Here is a 19,608-nt window from a genome sequence, read left to right as displayed (position 1 = left end):
TTGAGGATTAGTGGTGTAAGTAATGAATCTTGGAGTAACATTAGAAACTAGCCCTTGGGTGTATATATATATATATATGTGTGTCTCACCAAAGGGCTGGAGAACAGAATTGGTTGCTGCAAAGATTTTTATGTCATAGAAGAGTCATTAAGTCTGTGTGTAGTATACACAAAGCAACTTAGAGGAAAAGAATCCTTGCGCAAAGTAATCCCCAGTGTCTTTGAGGAAGTGATTGGTTAGGTAAAATATCATTAGCTCCCAGTAGAATTACAGCCTGTGGTGGCTCAGCCTTAATTAGGATTTAGTTTTGACAAGATTATAGTTATTATTTTTTTGATCTGCTATAACCACAGATGAGGCATCAAAGTACTATTTTCCCTCTTCTCTCTGATCTAGTAGTTCTCCACCCCTAATAGAATATCAGAATCACTTTTAGACCTTTTTAAAACTATAAGATCAGGGACTTCCCTAGTGGTCCAGTGGTTTAGACTCCTTGCTTCTACTGCAGGGGTTGTGGTTTCCATCCCTGGTTCAGTGAACTAAGATCCTGCATGCTGCATGGTGCAGTCAAAAAGTAAATCATAATAAAGAATTAAATAAAAATCTGGGCCCCACCCCTGGAGATTCTGGTTGCTGGTAGAACTTGACATTTTTTTCAAGCTTCTGAAGTAGCATGGTGAAACTGCTGTAATTATTAGAAGTTTCTCTGGGGAAAAATATTTCTCCCTAATGTTTTTTTCATCTTCAGGTATAACCTGCAAGGATTCTGTCCTACATCAGAAAGGGAGCTTCAAGAAAGAGAAAATGGAAGCTGACTTAATAACAGGCAAATCCCAGGTAAATTAGGATTCCAGTCTTTATTGAAACATCCTGCCTTTTCTCTCTTGGTCTTTGAACTTTTGCCAAACATAAGGGCATGACTGTTACTCTGCCACAGGACACTGGACCCATTTTAGTTGATGATACACTTTTTGGAAAATATTTAATTTTGTATATTCTCTGTGCATCTATGCCCTCAAGATTGTAGATGATAACTGAAACTGTAGGCATAGGGCCTCCCCAGGGAATGCTTAGAATTCAAAGTGAAGAAAGCCAAGGGCAGAATCCTGAGCAATGTCAGTTAATAGGCAAGAGCAGAAGAAACCTCAAAGGATACTGAAATGAAGGGACCAAAGTTGTAGAGGAAAACCAGGTCAATATGATGTCACCTTGAAAGCAAAGGATGAGCATTTTCAAGTACATTTCATATTTCAGTTCTTCAAAAGTTCAGGAAAGTACAGCTGAGTAGTGTCTGTTCTCTTAGCGTGAAGGAGATATACTCATGCATGCGAACAGAGGCCAGATTGTTGAGGGTTGAGGAGAGGAAAAGTGAGGAAGTAGGCAGAACACATGTAGACAGCTTATTCACAAAGACTGGCTCTGAGGTAGAGGACGGTTTGTGTGATTTGTATTTCAGTGTGATTGGTGGTGCCTAGAAGGACAAGGTTAAGAGTGCTGAACAGAGAAGTGCAACAACTAATGGGATGAGGACCTTTATAATAAGTATTTTTGCAGTACCTAACATTTCTAAGGGCTGGGAATATGACAGAAAACAAAACACCTGCCTTCATGGAGATTATATTCTAGTAGAAGTAGACAGACAAATACAAGCAAATAAGATAATTGCAGATAGTAATAATTATTACAGAGAAAAATAAACATAACCCAGTAGACTGATTAGGAAGAAGGCCACTTTGTTGGGTAATCAGAGGAAAAAAAAAAACGTATTTAACAGAGTGACACTGGGCTCTGAGACCTGAAGGATGAGGCATCAAAAGGTTGCATTTCCTAATTAGAGATGCTCCCTCTTCTAGCAGAGCCTACATCTTCATTACAAATTTCCTACAATTCTACCTTAAACTCTTCCTGTTCTGAACTCTTTGTGTAAGTTATTTGTACTCTATAGTAATTTTTTGTTCCACAGTTATTCCAACTGTTTTTTCTCTTCAATTAAAATATAAGCTCATCTAGAGTTAGGACGGCCCTTCATTTTCCTTTTGCAGCCCTCACAGAGTACCAAGTTGATAGGCCCTCATGTAACTTGATTTTTAACACTTAGAACTCCCAACACTGTCCTATCAATTATTTTTGTATATTTGTATATATTGTGACCACCTACCCTATTCTTTCCAAATTCATTTCTTCTCTAGTAATACTGATATTTTGGAGACCTTTATTTAAATAGGAACTTAATGTTTTAGGAACCAGTGAAATTAGAAGATGTGGTTGTGGAATTCAGCAAAGAAGAGTGGGGGCAACTGGACCCTGCTGTAAAGAACCTGTACAGGCATGTGATGCTGGAGAACTATAGGAACCTGAATTCACTGCATAAAGGTAGTATCTGTGTATTTACCTAATCTGCCCTTTAGTAGTCTCTTCATGCATGCGTGCTCAGTTGCTTCAGTCGTGTCCAACTCTTTGCAACCCTACGGACTGTATGTAGCCTGCCAGGCTCTTCTGTTTATGGGGATTCTCCAGGCAAGAATACTGGAGTGAGTTGCCATGCCTTCCTCCAGGGGATCTTCCTGACCCAGGGATCCAAGCCTCATCTCTTATGTCTCCTGCATTGTTGGGTGGGTTCTTTACCACTAGCGCCACCTGGGAAGCCCAGTAGTCTCTTCAACTTCTGTTAAAAACTAGGACTGCTGAAGTGGTTGAGGATATTTGAGTTTGGGTTTAGATTTTCTAATAACTTTTGGGAACAAGAGCAGATGCTCTTGCTGAATGTGATTCAAAGTCCTTTCTGATGCAGAGCTAGAAATGCACAGGTTCACTGGCCTTATCTTTTAGCAGCTCAGAGACTACTACTTTGGGATTGAATTCTCTTCCCTATAAAAATGTCTGAAATGTCTTTGTTTCCTTTTCCCCATGAAAAGAGCATCTACTTTCCAAACCAGTTGAGACCTCCAAGTTGGAGAGTAAGAAAGAAAGTTGGATAATGGAGCAAGAAATCCCAAGAACAGCTGTTTTTGGTAAGAATCAGGCAGATCTGAGGCATTTGTAAGAAGCTTCTGTTCATTAAATACACAGATAATGTATGACCCAGTTTGAGTTGGGTTTGAGTTGATAGTTAGGAGGTGACAACAAACCAGCTAAACTTTGAAGAAAAAAAGTCATTGCTTTTCATTCACAGACTTTTTTTTTTCTTATGTGAACAGGCAAAACAGTGGTGTGGGTTAGAAACACAGACTCCTTATTTTTTTTTTAATTGGTGTGTAGTTGATTTACAATGTTGTGTTAGTTTCTGGTGTACTGAAAAGTGATGCAGCTAGGCATCACTTATATTTATCAAAATATATCCTCAGTATCAAAATTATTATATCTGTTAAGGATTTTGTAAGATGGCCAGATATAAAAATATATTAGTAGGTTTTCTACATCTTAGAACTAAGTGACTTGAAAATAACAAAATACATTAAAGTGATTTTTTAAATAGGAGTAAAAAATGTGAGAAATTTATGTGAAAAATGAGTTGTACAAATGTAAGGAGAACATACTTATTAGGGAAATACAACCAGGAAATTTGCTGTTCAGTAAATACTGCTAGAACAATTATGGTTTTGATCATCTTTTACTTCTTACAGATCATCCTAAAACTTAGTGACTTAAAACAGTTATCTTAGTAATTCTCACAATTTTGTGAGTTGACTTAGGAATTCTTACATTCCATATGATGTTGGCTGAGGATGGGTGTTCTGGCCACTTGAGTGGGATGGAATGGCCAGGATGACTCATCACATAGCCGGAGGTTGATGCAGGCTGTCATGGGAATTTTGCTGGTCCTGTGGACCAGAATACCTGTACCTGGCCTCCTGAGGCAAGGGCTCCTCACAGCACAGCAGCCATGCTCTGAGAGGAAACTTCCTGAGAGGAGTTGGAAGCTGTCAGTCTTCTGAAGGCCAGGCCCAGAAGTAGCCTAGTATCACTTCTGCTACATTCTGTCGGCTAAGCAGGGACAGGACCAGCCCAAATTCCCGGGGAAGGAAAAAAAAACACTAAAAAACCCTGCACTTCTCTCTGAAGAGCATATCAGAGAACGTGCCATAATTTTGATCTGCTGTAGTTTGTCCTCTGACCACAAATTGACTTCATTTTCCTTGTTAATTACATTTACTCTCTCCCCAGATGTCATCTCATTATGGCATCAAGTTTGAAGTCCAGAAACTCATTCTGTGAATTAAGTCCAGGTTTGGAAGAGATTCCTCTTGCTCTGAAAACCTGTGACTTCAAGGAACAGGTTATCTGCTCCCACACATCCAACATACACTGGTGAGGTGGAGACAGGAAGACTGCAGTCAGGATTCCCAGTATATGCCTGGGCTCCACCCTGGGACACTCTGTTTAATAGTCTACGTTCTAGCATGGGCATTGTATAGACAAATGATGATTGCTCCTAGAAATTAGACTAAAGGAGGCTGAATTGATATATACTTGACAAAGTTGGATGTATCAGTGGGAGCTGCTTTGAGGTAAAAGTCATTTCATCAAGTAAAACAGTATTACCTAAGGACAGATTAGATGTGAGAGATGAAGAGCCGTGGTTATTCAAGTTTTCTTTATAAACTCCAGTGTAAATGTTAAAAGACCAGTGACTCATTGAACAAAAATGAGGATGTCAAGGGAAGCTGTTTCCACATGGAGGGAGATAGTCTCTCATTTGTTGAGTTTTGGAAGAGAGTAGGAATAGTCAAGCGGAGATGTCCTAGAAACTGTGTGAAACTGCAAAGCTGAAGATCTTATTTAGCTACTGATAAATCATGGAAGACAACAGTGTTAGACATATCTGAAATTATGTGGAAAAAGAGAAAGAAAGTTCATTTAAATTTAATTTTTAAAGAAATGCTAGAATGCACAGTTTACTGGGTGTGTGTATGTGTGTGTGTGTATATATATATATATACACACACACAGAAACTAAGTGAAAGGGAATTTAGAGAAGGGAAGTGAAACTTTATCAAAAGAAATACAGAAACTTAAAGAGAGGTGAAAAGAGAAAAACCCAACCTGAATCAGGTAAAGTTTTGAGTCCTAAGAAACACATAGAAAAATGTTTGAGCACTTTTAGAATCAGGAGTGATTTTTGCGCCCAGAATAAGAATAGTTTCCATGCTATCATATATTTCAGTTCTTTCTGCCTCTATTAAATACAGGGAATAACTGCTGCCATAAGGATAATAGGGGCACTATGATTGCAGGTTTGCTTTCAGATGGTTAAGGTACAGGGCCTATAAATTTAGACATGTTCCTAAAGAAATGATTAAATTGGTATTTTAGAAGGGCTTATTTTTTCAAACAGCTTGGGTTAAAAGAGACAAGTTATTGGAGAAAGCAATATTAGGTATAACTCTTACAGACTAGTTATGAACCAGTGATGGCTTGAAATGTGATATGCCATGCCATCTCTGTATATATACTGATATTCTGCCAAGTTCTGTGTATTCTCCTTAGTATTCCTAAATAGCTCTCCTCATATTTTATGATCTCATCCTCTTTTTAATATTTTTATCTCATTTATTTCTTCTATAGTCCTTGTTTTCTAACCCCACCTCACATTTCAATTCTGTATTTAAAGATCCATAAGATAATGTGTATACCATTATGTGGCTTAGCATTCCTTTCCTAATTAAGCAATTTTCCTTCCAGTTCATGGCATTTTTTTATTTATTTCTAGACAGAGAGAGAATTTCAGAAAATCAGGAATTAGTCCCAAAACAGAGAATTTCTGGAGAAGAATCATCCCATGCAGTGATTATGACAAGATTGACCGAAGGTGAACATTTTCCTGTAGATGCCTGGAACAGTGATGACTGGTTATATAGGAATCAGGAACCCTGGGACACAAATTTGCCACAAGAAGTTTTCATTCCTAATATAATGTACACTGAGGAGGGAGACTTTGAATATAGTGAAAATAAGGTAAGCGCTGATGTTAAGTCAGTTAAGTCAATTTTTGATACACAACAGGAAATTCCTATGAGAAAGGATTCCCCAAAGTGTGATCAGCTTAAAACTAACTTTGAATTTAATTTAGACTCAATAGGTAAGCAGCATTCAGAATATAAGTGTGGGAGTGCCTTGAGCCTGAGTACAGATATTCAGCACCCCAAAAGTCATACCACCGTGAATTTCTATAAATGTTATCAGTGTGGAAAGGCCTTCAGCCGCAGTTCATCACTCATTCGACATCAGATCATTCACACAGGAGAGAGACCCTATCAATGCAGTGAATGTGGAAGATGCTTCAACCGACGTTCAAACCTTACAAAGCATCAAAAAATTCACGCTGCAACAAAAGCCTGGGAAGGCAGTCAATGTGGAAAAGCCATCAGTGAGCATGAAGACAGTAATAAAAATCCAGGACTCCATTCTGCAAATAATCTCTATGAATGTGTTAAGTGTGGAAAATCCTTCACCCGTGGCTCCTCACTTACTCGACATCAAACAATTCATACAGGAGAGAAACCATTCAAATGTAAGCAATGTAAGAAAACCTTTAACAGAAGTTCAAACCTGCTTAAACACCAAAAAATTCATACTTGAGAGAAGTCCTGTGATAGCAACAATGTGGGATTCCTTCAGTCAGAGTGCAAAACTCGTTCAAAGTCTGTGAATTTCTTCTGGAAGGAATCCTGTGCATATAGTAAATGGAAGAAAATATTTGTCAGAGAGTATTCTTTAATTGATATGAATGAATTAATACTGGAGATAAATTGGATAGAAATCTGAGGGAGCTTTTCCAGGTTTCATATGAAGCCATAAGGGTTCGGAATTAAACACAGCAACGTGGTAGTGTTTGTTGTCATTCTGATGTCCATTTACCAATGAGAGAGTCATTTCCTAGGCAGGTTGATAAGGAGTCTAGGAGTCCCCAAGGAGAGAGGGGTCTGGAATTCTCAAGGAGGAAGGAAGGACAAACTTTTTTTCTTTCTCCACATTCCTTAGGATTATATAACAATAATGTATCCTGCCTAAGGACAGTCTCTGGATTAAACCTTCTGGCTAATTCTGTTATCTTAAAATGTAAATTATGGGAGTAGGTCAGGTGAGGTCTTTACAACCTCCAGACATTCTTTGGATTCATTGGAGAGTATATAACTTCATTGCTAACACTAGCAAGCGGGTACTCTTTCTGCCCCCTTCTGATGCCTATGTCAGAAGCTTTCTCTATCTCCTTTATACTTTAAAAAAACTTTATTACACAAAAGCTCTGAGCAATAAAGCCTCGTCTCTGGCCCCAGATTGAATTCTTCTTCTCCGGGGGCCAAGAATCCCGGTGTATTCGCGTGATTCAACAACAACCTTTCATCTTGGGGGCTCGTCCAGGATCCTTCAGGACAGGGTAAGGATGCTTGGAGCTTTAGTTCTTTGTTCTCTTAGTGAACACGTTTTCTGCCATGCTTTACTAACTCTACCATGTGCTTGTGTGAATGAATGGCATGCCCTGCATGAAGCAAGTAAGGAGCCCTGCTCTGCGGTTCCACGGTGATCTCATACAGCTTATGGCAGAAACCTGTCGGGGTGTTATACCGACCTGCCAATGCCAAGAGGCGCCCAATGTCTCCTTCGGGAACCGACCAGAAATGGGCAAAGCGTGTGGACCGAACTCTCCTTTCTCGGTCAAACTTTTCGGTCTCTGACCATTTCATAACTCTTTGGGAATTAGAAGTACTAACCTAATCTATTGGATCATAGACTTTCAAGGGACTTGTGATCTATACTGTTATTGTGTACGGTGGCTTAGGTCCCAAACTTGGATTGGTGGCCAGTAAAGCGCCTAGCCTCGCTAGGAATCGAAAGTTCGGAAGCTAGATGGAGCTCTAGCTCCCAGAACATCTCTGAGGTTAAAGGTTACTCAGATTGGGACTGCACTGGGTTTTTTTTCTTTGGTAATGCCGGCTCTTAGTGGATCAGAGGAGGCTGTTATAATGGTGTGGTGATGCTAGAAAAGAACATCTCAGTTTTATGTTCGTGTCAGTCTTATTGTGGTCAGGAAATACTCAGGGTCGTGCACAGGCACTCAGGTGATGAATGTTTCCCACAGCGGTCTTAGCTTGGGAGGCATTCCGGAAGGTTACTCTGATTCACCCCGGGTGACATCAGAGGCAAACAAGGTTAAAGGGGAAGAGCTGGACGTCAAGTAGGGATGCTATCAAGTCTACCCCTGGTACATCCCCACCCCATCGGTGGTAGAACCGGGAGGGACGAGTACAGCGCCTGCATCGGTAAGGGACAGACTAAGTCCGACCAGGAAGGAAAAGCTTTTGGTGTAACGTCTGTCTACACCCCCATCTAGAGCAGGGAGGGACGCCTCCGGTAGAAAAAATGGCGCTGGTCGCTTTTTTTTCTCTCTTACAGATGGGAGCTAACAATTGCAGCCTCACTCCTTTGAACTGTATCCTGAAAAACTGGGATAGATTTGATTCCCAAGCTCCCTCCTGTCCTCTTACTTTGCCCCTGTACCGGGGACTCCAAACTGGGATTCAAACTGCCCACATGGAGGTCCAAACAACTCCTGTCTCAGTACGACCTCGGACTACTCTGGTTTCAGTAGAAACTCAGACCATCGAAGTAAGAGATGAGATGGAGGACAGGAGGCAGAGAGAAAAAGAAAAACAGGTTTCTCCAATCTATCCCTGGGATCATATGCGCAGAGCAGCCAGAGAGACTGAGGAATAGCCACACAAGCTGTTGCCTCTTTATGAAACACCCACTGGGAAAAATAATCAGTCTGTGAGAGTTAATAAGCCTTTCTCTTATCAAAAAATACAAAGAATCAAGGAGGATCTGAGAGACTATTTAGATGACCCAGAAAAATATATTAGAGCTTTTAAAGGTGTTACTCTGCTTTATGACCTCACTTGGAAGGATGTGATGTATATCTTGGGACAAACGCTGGCTCCCAAGTCAAAGATTCAAGTTTTGGGAAAAGCGGTTGCTTATGGAGATGAATGGCTTGGTAATAAATCAGTAGGGAAGAGGGAGAACGAGATAGTGGCCCTCCTCACTGGGAGTCAGGCGGTCCCAACTATAGAACCAGACTGGGACTACAACACAGCTAAAGGAAGATGGGATCAGAGTCATTTTGTTAGATGTATTCTTGAAGGACTTAGGCAGGCGCGTTCTAAGCCTTTAAACTATGGCAAATTGGCAGACATAGAATAGGAGGAGAAGGAAGCTCCTGGTAAATTCCTAGATAGACTGAGAGAAGCCTTTCGCAGATTCACTGAGATTGATCCCGAAAGTGAAGAGGAAAAAGTGATCTTAAAGGATAGATTTCTCACTCAGTCGGCTCCAGATATCCGCAGTAAGCTATTAAAACAGGCCTATGGACCAAATCAGTCTTTAGATTCTCTGTTACAACTGGCTCAGACAGTCTTATTATGGTAGGGAATATGAGGAAAAGAAAAAAAGGCAAAAAAAAAAGACAGGAAAAGGCGGAAGCCTTCGCCATGGCTATGAAAAACGTTCTTAAACAGCCTGAGAAAAATGCCCAGAGGGGCCCAGGTGAAAAGGGATGGGCTTACTATTACTGTGCAAAGGAGGGGCACCAGAAGTGGGATTGTTCTGTGCTGTTTTCACACGAGTTTCTGATCCTGCCAAAATCTCCCTCACCCCTTTTGGGAAGGGATATACTGAGCAAGGTCCATGCCTCTGTTTTCATGAATATGGAGCCCTTCCTTTCTCTCCCTTTAGTTGAACAAAATGTAAATCCTAGAGTATGGGCTGATGGAAAATCTGTGGGTCGAGCACAAAATGCTATTCCTGTAGTTGTTAAGCTCAAAGACCCACACGTATTTCCGCATAACAAGCAGTATCCACTGAAACCTGAAGTTAAGAAAGGGTTAAAACCCATCATCAAAAATTTAAAGGAGCAGGGACTATTAATTCCCTGTAACAGTCCTTGCAACACTCCTATTTTGGGTATAAAAAAATCAAATGGTCAATGGAGACTAGTTCAAGATTTACAAATAATAAATGAGGCTGTAGTTCCTTTACACCCCGTGGTGACTAATCCTTATACTCTATTGTCTGAAATTCCTGAACGGGCCAAATATTTCTCAGTAAGTCTTTGAAGACCCTACGCAGCCAGCTTCTCAGTTAACCTGGACAGTTTTGCCCCCAGAGATTTCGTGACAGTCCTCACTTATTCGGACAAAGTTTGTCACGGGATCTACAAAACTTTAATAGCTCTGAAGCGGTGGTGTTACAATATGTAGATGATATTTTGCTCTGTGCTGAGACAGAGGAAGCTTGTTCGCAAGCCTCAGAAGATTTCTTAAACTTTCTGGCAGGCTGTGGTTACAAGACATCAATAAAAAAGGCTCAGTTTTGTCAACAATCTGTTAGATATCTGGACCTAATCATATCAGAAGGGACTAGGGCCATAGGCCCTGAGAGAATTAAACCTATACTAAATCACCTCCTACCTATGACTTTAAGACAATTGAGAAGATTTTTGGAAATCACAGGTTACTGTCACATTTGGATCCCGGGTTATGGGGAACTTGCCCGGCCTTTATATAAACTTATAGCTGAAACTCAGCAGGCCCAAACCAACAAACTGGTTTGGTCTCCAGAAACTCAAAAGACATTTAAGGTTCTTCAGACTGCTGTCCTGCAAGCTCCAGCTCTGAGCTTGCCCACAGGGTCAAAATTTAATTTGTTTGTCACTGAAAGAAAAGGTGTGGCATTGGGAGTTTTGACACAACCCCGAGGGCCTCACCAGCAACCTATTGCTTATCTAAACAGAGAATTAGATGTAGTTTCACATGGGTGGCCCCACTGCCTAAGAGTAATTGGGGCAGCGGCTTTATTAGCACCTGAAGCTTTAAAAACAGTTAATGGACAAAACCTTACTGTACTGACTTCTCATGATGTGAGTGGAATCTTAAATTCTAAGGTTAATATTTGGATGACAGACAGTAGGCTTCTTAAATATCAGTTATTGTTGTTAGAAGGACCAGTAACTAAGCTTAAAGTTTGTGGAAATCTAAATCCTGCCACTTTCCTTCCTGAAAAGGAAAATGAAACACCTGATCACGATTGTTCTCAATTCCTAACTTTATGCAGCTCGGGAAGATCTAAAGGATACCCCATTAGACAGTCCTGACATGGAAATATTTACAGATGGCAGTTCTTTTGTTCAGGATGAAAAGCGTAAAGCAGGTTACGCCGTGGTGACTGCTGAACAGGTTTTGGAAGCAAAATCTCTCCCCTAGGAAACCAGTGCTCAGTTAGTGGAGCTTGTGGCCCTGACCTGAGCCCTAGAGTTAAGCAAAGGGCAGCGGGTAAATATCTACACAGATTCTAAGTATACTTATTTGACTTTACATGCTCATGCTGCAATATGGGAAGAGAGACACTTTAAAACAGCAACAGGAGAACCTATTAAGCATTTCAGAGAGATTGAGAGACTTTTAACTGCTATATATTGTCCTAAAGAAGTAGCTGTTATGCACTGCAAAGGGCACAGCAGGGATGGGAGTAAAATAGCCGAAGGTAATCATCTGGCTGACTGTCAAGCCAGAAAAGTGGCCTTTGATCTGGACAGGTCCTGTGGAACAGGAAAAACCCCAATATACTGAGAAAAAATTAAAAGAATATGAGAAACGAGGAACAAAGATTACTGATAAAGGATGGTTACAGTCCGAGGATGGACGATTAATAATTCCTAAAAATGCTCAGTGGAAAATTCTTAAGGGTTTACATCAGAGTTTTCATTTGGGTGCCGAGAGTACTTACCAGATGGTTTCTCATTTGTTTAAAGATAAAAATGTAATGAAAACTTTAAAGAATATTATCAAAAGGTGTGAGATTTGTCAAAAAAATAACCTAAAGACTGAAAAGCTAACAAAATCTGGATTACAACGAAGTGAGAAGTATCCTAGAGAGGATTGGGAAATCGATTTTACTCATGTGCCAAAAGCTAATGGATATTCTTGCTTACAAGTTTGGGTAAATACCTTTACTGGATGGATTGAGGCTTTTCCCTGTCGTAGGCTAAAGAAGTTATAAAGATTTTAATCCATAAAATTATCCCCAGGTTTGGGCTGCCACGGAGCCTTCAGAGTGACAATGGCTCTGCCTTTAAAGCTGCTGTAACTCAGGGGGTATCTAAAGCTCTAGAAATAAAATATCACTTACACTGTTCCTGGAGACCCCAATCCTCCGAAAAAGTTGAAAAAGCTAATGACATTATCAAAAGACATCTGCGCAAATTAACTCAAGAGACGCAGGACAAATGGATTAAAGTCCTACCATAGCTTTAATGAGGGCTCAAACTACCCCCAAAAAGGAGGGACTGTCCCCCTTTGAATGTATTTATGGAAGGCCTTACTCACAGACATTGTTATAGACCCTGAAGCCTTGGAATTAACTAATTATGTACCTCAGCTCTTCAACAGGCGTTAACAGAACTCCGGGAGACGACTCCTGCCTGACCCAGCCTCCGAGACAAGCAAGCCTCTATTTGAGCCAAGAACCGAGGTCCTTATAAAAACATTGGGATCTGGGGGCCCATCCCTCGAGCCTCTCTGGGAAGGTCCTTACCAGGTTATTCTTTCTTCTCTCACAGCTGTCAAAGTGCCAGAAATTGATTCATGGGTACATCATCCTTGAGTTAAGAGGTGGCACCCTGACCAAAATTAAGTGACTTCATTTTATGTCTTTACTTTCTGTGCTCTGACTTTGTACCTCTTAGATGGACCTGATAACCTATGTGAGCTTACTTCTGCTGACTCCAAATATCCTGAGTCTGCCGTTGGCTCCTCAAGACAATGTCTTCCTGTCCTGGGCTCACTCCTATGCTGCATTCCACAATCGGTCTAACTGCTGGGTCTGCAGAGCGCTCCCCTCTTCGTCAGTAGAAGGCGTCCCGTGGTAGACATCCCCACTTCAAGGAAAAGACTTTCTCCAAGTCTGTGAATACCTTCGACAACAATCACATGCGATGCCTCTTCTTCATCTGATGACATGTACCAACCCTAAAATGGACTGGTGCAACACTTTACACTTTAACTATGGACATAATGTGACTTTTAATTTCTATTTTAACTTGTTTTAATGACTATGTTGCTTGCATCTGTAATTGTAAAACTGGATTTGTTTCTAGCCACATGAAAGCTTTTAAGTTACAAATGGTTGCTCAAACTCCTGCCACTGCTGTAGCTTCCTCCAACTACTATTTGGGGCCCCTGGATAAGATATCCTCAATATGAGGATTAGGAGAATATGTTGCCTCACCAATTTAGGGACAACGCCCCTTGTCAGCTCAAAAGTAGTTATGGAACGAGAACGACGCCCCTTTTCCCTAGACAACATAATTCTCCTAAAAGAAAAGGGGGGAATGAGAGAGTCATTTCCTAGGCAGGTTGATAAGGAGTCTAGGGGTCCCCAAGGAGAGAGGGGTCTGGAATTCTCAAAGAGAAAAAAAGGACAAACTTTTTCTTTCTCCACATTCCTTAGGATTATATAACAATAATGTATCCTGCTTAAAGACAATCTCTAGATTAAACCTTCTGGCTAATTCTGTTATCTTAAAATGTAAATTATGGGAGTAGGTCTGGTGAGGTCTTTACAACCTCCAGACATTCTTCTAGACTAGAGAGTATATAATTTCATTGCTAACACTAGCAAGCGGGTATTCTTTCTGCCCCCTTCTAATGCCTATGTCAGAAGCTTTCTCTATCTCCTTTATACTTTAATAAAACTTTATTACACAAAAGCTCTGAGCAATCAAGCCTCGTCTCTGGCCCCGGATTGAATTCTTCTCCTCCAGGGGCCAAGAATCCCGGTGTGTTTGCGTGATTCAACAACAACCTTTCACCATCATCTCTCCCTAGTTCATAAATGAAACCTATGGAATACTTACATTCACCTGATCTATTGATGAAGTAGATATTAGGGCGGAGCCAAGCAATACCCTTGGAGTTGACATCTAATAAAACTCAAACTTTCAGTCCTTATAAGAAGATCACAAGCAACCAGGAGCTCATGAGAATATAGAAGGACACTTCTAAGGACTGACTCTGAATTAATGCAAAGGCCACAGAGACCGCCAGTTACCCCACCCGTGGTGATGTCTTTGGGTGTCCTGGTGCTGAGTGGGGCCTGGAACTGAAAGAGTATTATCAGCTGCAGTGGTGGGTAGATATGTTATTAATCTACATGTATTCTCAATATCTGCATTTGTTTAAGTACTCTGGGATCTAGGCTTGAGAGACATCCATAACCCTAAGGCTGTCATTTATCCCAAACATTAAAAGGTCAACAGAGTCCTAATCCTCTGTGTACCAGAACTGCCTTTCTTCTGTAAGCTGCCTCGGGATCCCAGAGGATTCTTGAACCAATATGCTTATGTTAGTTTGCCCCCAAAGAAACACACTGGAGACATGCCCAATGAATGTTGATGGTGGCTTTTGTCAGGGTTCATACCTTATCCAAAGGTGGAAAATGTATTCTGAAGTGAACCACTCCCTGCTGCTGCTGCTGCTACTAAGTCACTTCAGTCATGTCCAACTCTGCGACCCCATAGATGGCAGCCCAGCAGGCTCCTGCATCCCTGGGATTCTCCAGGCAAGAATACTGGAGTGGGTTGCCATTTCCTTTTCCAATGCATGAAAGCAAAAAGTGAAAATGAAGTCGCTCAGTCATGTCTGACTCTTCGTGACCCCATGGACTGCAGCCCACCAGGTTCCTCCATCCCTGGGATTTTCCAGGCAAGAGTACTGGAGTGGGGTGCCATCGCCTTCTCCGGAACCCCTCCCTAAAATGAGTTAATAAATGTGAAAAATTATTGTGTGTTCATTTGTTCATCCTTTATACCACAAAACTTAAGACAAATCCCTACAGAAGTAATTGATAGGATTCTCCACAAGTTGTCTTTTATTTATATGAATTTCCCGAACAAAAGCAAAACACTCCAAATATAAATTCTTGAGGTACATAGTTCAGTCATTCATCAAAGCAATGATATGTTTAATATAATGGATTACGACATTCTCATTTTAGGCATTCTGAGTCTAATAGTTTACCTTTTTTATAAGCTATTTTATTTTGGGTAATTGAAAGATAAAAGTACTGTTTTCATTTTTTATCTTTTTTTCTCAGGAAAATGCTTATTTTACCTCCTAGATCTCTAAGCTTTCCAAAAAATAAAAGATATGTATACTAAGTTAAACATACTTAGCTTCAAAGAAAACCATAGATTTAATAAGTGAATTTAGATACACTATATACATCCCACTTCCCTCAAAAAAATACCTTGAGCAAGTGGGAATATGTTTCTAGATGAGAAGATTATTGTAGAGATGTTGAATCTCCCCACATTAAACTATTAAATTTTAATTAAACATTTCATTGGGAAGATTTCTTTCACAAAGTGATGTAAGGTTCATTTTGTAGAAGAAACACGTTAAAATAACTATAAACTTTTTATTAAAGAGAAGCGATAATAGGAACCTTAGTATATCATAAATTATCACTTCACATTGGTGTGGGGAAAAAAAACTAGTTAATATTACATAGTATGGTACTAACCTAGGAATTGAAATCTCTGGAACAGAACTGTAACTAGACCTAGGTGTTTGTAAGAATTTAGTATATCATAAATTATCACTTCACATTGGTGTGGGAAAAAAAACTAATTACATTTTTATCATGCAGGTACATTCATTAGATGAATTTATAATGTAGGTTGATATTTACTAAAAGCAAAAATTAAAAGTTGAACATCAGTGAAAGCTGGTCTAAAAAGTGAACTGTCAATTCATGAAAAAAGGATAACCAGTAAACAGGAGATATACTGTTTTTACTAATAATAAAAACATAGCATTTGGTGCTCATAACATATGAAAGGAATAGTAAAGCTTAATTTTAACAGGATTGTCAAGAAATGGCAACTATAACCATTGGCATAATGGTTAACCAAATGGCAACTAATAACCACTGACTTACTAGCTTTTCTGGATAGCCAATTTGACAACGTGTATGAAGAACCTTTAAAAAGAATACATTGAAGGGAACAGGTCAGGAGTTAAGGATTCAGGAACCTCAAGAATTCATGACTTTCCCTAGAGGGCAGGCAGCACAGGATCACAATCTACAACAGGAAAGCACAGAAGAGTTGCAGAAAGGACCAGGCATCCAGCCTATAAAGTAAGGGAGTAAGCAGAGCTCAACCTGAGATAGCAAAAAAACAAGCATGATTCAAGAACCACCTGACTCAGCAACAGCAGCAACAATCAGTGAGGGACTAGGTCAGAGATGAGCTGGGGGTGAGCACATCACACGGGTTCTCTGATACCTACTTAAATGTAACAGTAATCACTTAAATATTTGTCCATCTGCTTCATATTTAGGGAGCTGTGATCAAGTTTTCATTGGCACAGATTCCTCTGGATCAGAACACTGATAACTCCTACCTTCCCATAACTTATTTCAGTAATTATGATCCTTTGTCTCTAACACATGCCCACTATCTGTCATCTGCCTCTCTTGAATTATATGATTACCATTAAGATCAAGAAACCCATTTCCTTTGCAGCAGTTTTCACCATCATCTCTAGCTTAGACTGCAAAACTCTTCAAGAATGTCTTTACACCTTTTTCAAAACATCTCTTATCTTTGGAGAAGAGAGTAATAATCCATTACAACATTCCATCACCCTGTACCTCTGAACACTGTTCCCTATGGTATTTGAGAAGTTATTAGAAGTAGGCCCAGTTTGATTCCAGGTTTTAATTAACCAGTTTAACAGAATAGGTTGTTTTCTTGTGTTTAAAGTAACACATTAAACTCCAGGCCCCAGATGTTTGCACCCATGACAGTGAATTCATTCCAAGTGTAATTTACATTTGGTCCATCTTAGAATCTATTCCCACCATTTCTCTCATGGCTTTTGCTAAAACAGAGATCTTGCAGTTTTTACAGTGCTAACAACAGGTATCTCTAGGATCTGGGAATGCTCGCATTTTTTTCTATTAGGGCTAAGTTGAGATCTAAGTCTCATTATGGGCCTGGAGCCAGTGACAGTGGTAGGGGTGAGTAGTGGAGAGGTGTGGTATCAGCTTGTGAGGCAAATGCTCCAGGTGTAGTCAGGAGTAAGCTTGAATCGTCTGGAGGTGTGACATGCTCAAATAAGTAGATAAAGGATACTGTTTCATCCGAAGAGGTTCTGAGGAATGGGGTGGCCGTGTTAGCCTCATTGGTGTCTACCCAAGTGCCTTCCATTGTTCTTCACCAGTTTTCTTAACCGTATCTCATACCAAGTTCTGAATTTAATTGGTACTGCAATTCTGCAACCATTTCAATCAGAGTGGGGTTCAATCCTTAGTCATATTTGCCTTGCAATTGTTGAAAATCGGAACTACTTCAAAATTTCCATAGGGTCCTTCTGGTGATCCTCTTCTGGGTCTGAATTGTATGCTCACAGCTCTTGGTTGCTCCTGTTCTCTGTGTTTATTCTCTAAGGTGACTGAAAATCCAGACGGCTCCACATCTTTAAAATCATTATTTTCACCATAGCAACTAAATGCCATGGCCACTTGATCTCTTAACACCTTGCCCTCACCTGCACTTTTATTCACTTCTACCACTAGTGATAATTGGAGAAATCTCTATGCCCTAAAATTATTTTCCTCCCAGCAAGGAGGTTATCTCTGTGCTGCTCCTAGCAGCCCAATGAACCCCATTTAAAGGATCTGTTTTGTATGTCCACATTGGTCCCAGTAAATATTTCAGTCTGGGTCCTAGCCAGAAACAGATTCTAATTTTAGAATAATTTGATGACAGTTTGACAATATAGGACTATTTAGGAGGTATGGACAGAGTTTAGGGAAACCCCAAGAAATAGGGGAATATTCCAGGGGTAGTAACAAGGGGATATCTTATCGCTAGGCCTGCCTGAAGAGGCAACAGCAAGGAGAAGCTAGAAGGAGGTCATGTAAAGAAGGCACTTTGGTAAGAAATGTGACTTCAGATCTAGAAAAGTAGCCTGTCAAAATCAACCCTCCAGTCTGTCAGGGCTCCCCACTGGCCAAGCCTAGTCAAAGCTGGAGTCCTAGGGGAACCATTTAGGTCAGTCTTCTCATGTTAGAGAAGGATAAAGAGTGGATTTAGAAAGATTAAGCTAGAGATGATGGTGAAAACTGCTGCAAAGGAAATGGGTTTCTTGATCTTAATGGTAATCATATAATTCAAGAGAGGCAGATGACAGATAGTGGGCATGTGTTAGAGACAAATGGAAGACATCCTGGCAATGGACAGGATCCAAAATGATCTGATGAGAGACTTTTAGTGGACCTCAGTCTTTTCTTGATATATCTGTGATATCTATAGGGTGACCAGATCTCCTTGGAGTGGCTTCTGTACCCAATTAGATTATCTGTAGCATAAATAGAAGTGTTTTTGTTTTTGAGATACAGTTGACGTATAACAGCTTCAGGTGTACAACATGATGGTTCATTATTTGTATATATTGTGATGACCACAAGCAGACTAGTTAACATTTGTCACTGCACGTAACACATTTTTTTTTCTTATAATGAGGATTTTTAAAATTTACTCCTAGAAACCTTGAAATACCCAATACAGTATTATTAACTATAGTCTGTTCATACTGTACATTATATCCCCAAGACTTATTTATAACTGGAAGTTTGTGCCTTTTAACCACATTCATTCATTTCATCCATTCCCTGCTCCCTGACTCCTAATAACCACCAATCTGTTCTCTGTATCTGTGAGTTTGTGGAGTTTTGTTGTTGTTTAGGGGTGGTTAAATTTTTATTTTTTTTAGGATTCCATATATATGAGTGACATCATACAGTATTTGTCTTTCTGTGTCTAACTTACGTACCTTATCATAATGCCATCAAGACTTCCCAGGTGGTGCTGGTGGTAAAGAACCCCTCTGCCAGTGCAGATGATATAAGAGACATGGGTTCAGTCTCTGGGTTGGGAAGATCCCCTGGAGAAGGAAATGGCAACCTGCTCCAATATTCTTGCCTGGAAAATTCCACGGCTAGGGAAGCCTGGTGGGCTATACTCAGTGGGGTTGCAAAGAGTTGGACACGACTGAGCGCTCACACACAATGCCATCAAGATCCATCTGTGTGGTTGCAAATGGCAAGATTTCCTTCTTTATGGCTGAATAATATTCCATTATGTATAAATATACATACCACATTGGACACTTAGGTTGCTTCCATGTCTTGAGTATTGTAAGTAAAGCTGCTGTGAATATGGGAGTGCAGGTATCTTTCTGATTTAGTGTTTTGTTTTTTGGCTAAATACCCAGAAGTGGAATTGCTGAATCATACAGTAGTTCTATTTGTAATTTTTTGAGGAACCTCCATATTGTTGTCCAACAGTAATGGCTGTACCTATTTACATTCCCACCAGCAGTGCACAAGGGCTCCCTTTTGTCCACATCCTTGCTAATTCTTGTTATTTCTTGTCTTTTAGATAGCCATTCTAATAGATGTGAGGTGGTATCTCATTGTGGTTTTGAGGACATTTCCTTGATGATTAGTGATGTTAAGCACCTTTTCATGTACCTTTTAGCCATC

General features: G+C 40.2%; 1 protein-coding gene across 7 annotated transcripts in view; it reads left to right on the top strand.

Annotated features, from left to right (window-relative positions):
* ZNF215 (zinc finger protein 215) overlaps nucleotides 1–13,762 on the top strand; it is a 38,974-nt gene extending 25,212 nt beyond the window's left edge. For 4 of the 7 annotated variants that reach the window (XM_059874760.1, XM_005216118.5, XM_010812564.4 and 1 more), the window contains exons 3-6: nucleotides 749–837; nucleotides 2,241–2,373; nucleotides 2,916–3,011; nucleotides 5,711–13,762. In XM_059874760.1, coding sequence (XP_059730743.1) covers nucleotides 749–837; nucleotides 2,241–2,373; nucleotides 2,916–3,011; nucleotides 5,711–6,579 — 1,187 coding nt within the window. In that variant the 3' untranslated portion in view covers nucleotides 6,580–13,762. 7 annotated transcript variants of the gene reach the window in all.
* The last annotated feature ends 5,846 nt before the right edge of the window (nucleotides 13,763–19,608 follow it).

The sequence above is a fragment of the Bos taurus genome, chromosome 15, assembly GCF_002263795.3.
Source record: "Bos taurus isolate L1 Dominette 01449 registration number 42190680 breed Hereford chromosome 15, ARS-UCD2.0, whole genome shotgun sequence".
NCBI classification, from domain to species: Eukaryota; Metazoa; Chordata; class Mammalia; order Artiodactyla; family Bovidae; genus Bos; species Bos taurus.
The sequence above is the reverse complement of the archived record's forward strand: the minus strand, read 5'-3'. Positions and strand labels throughout refer to the sequence as shown.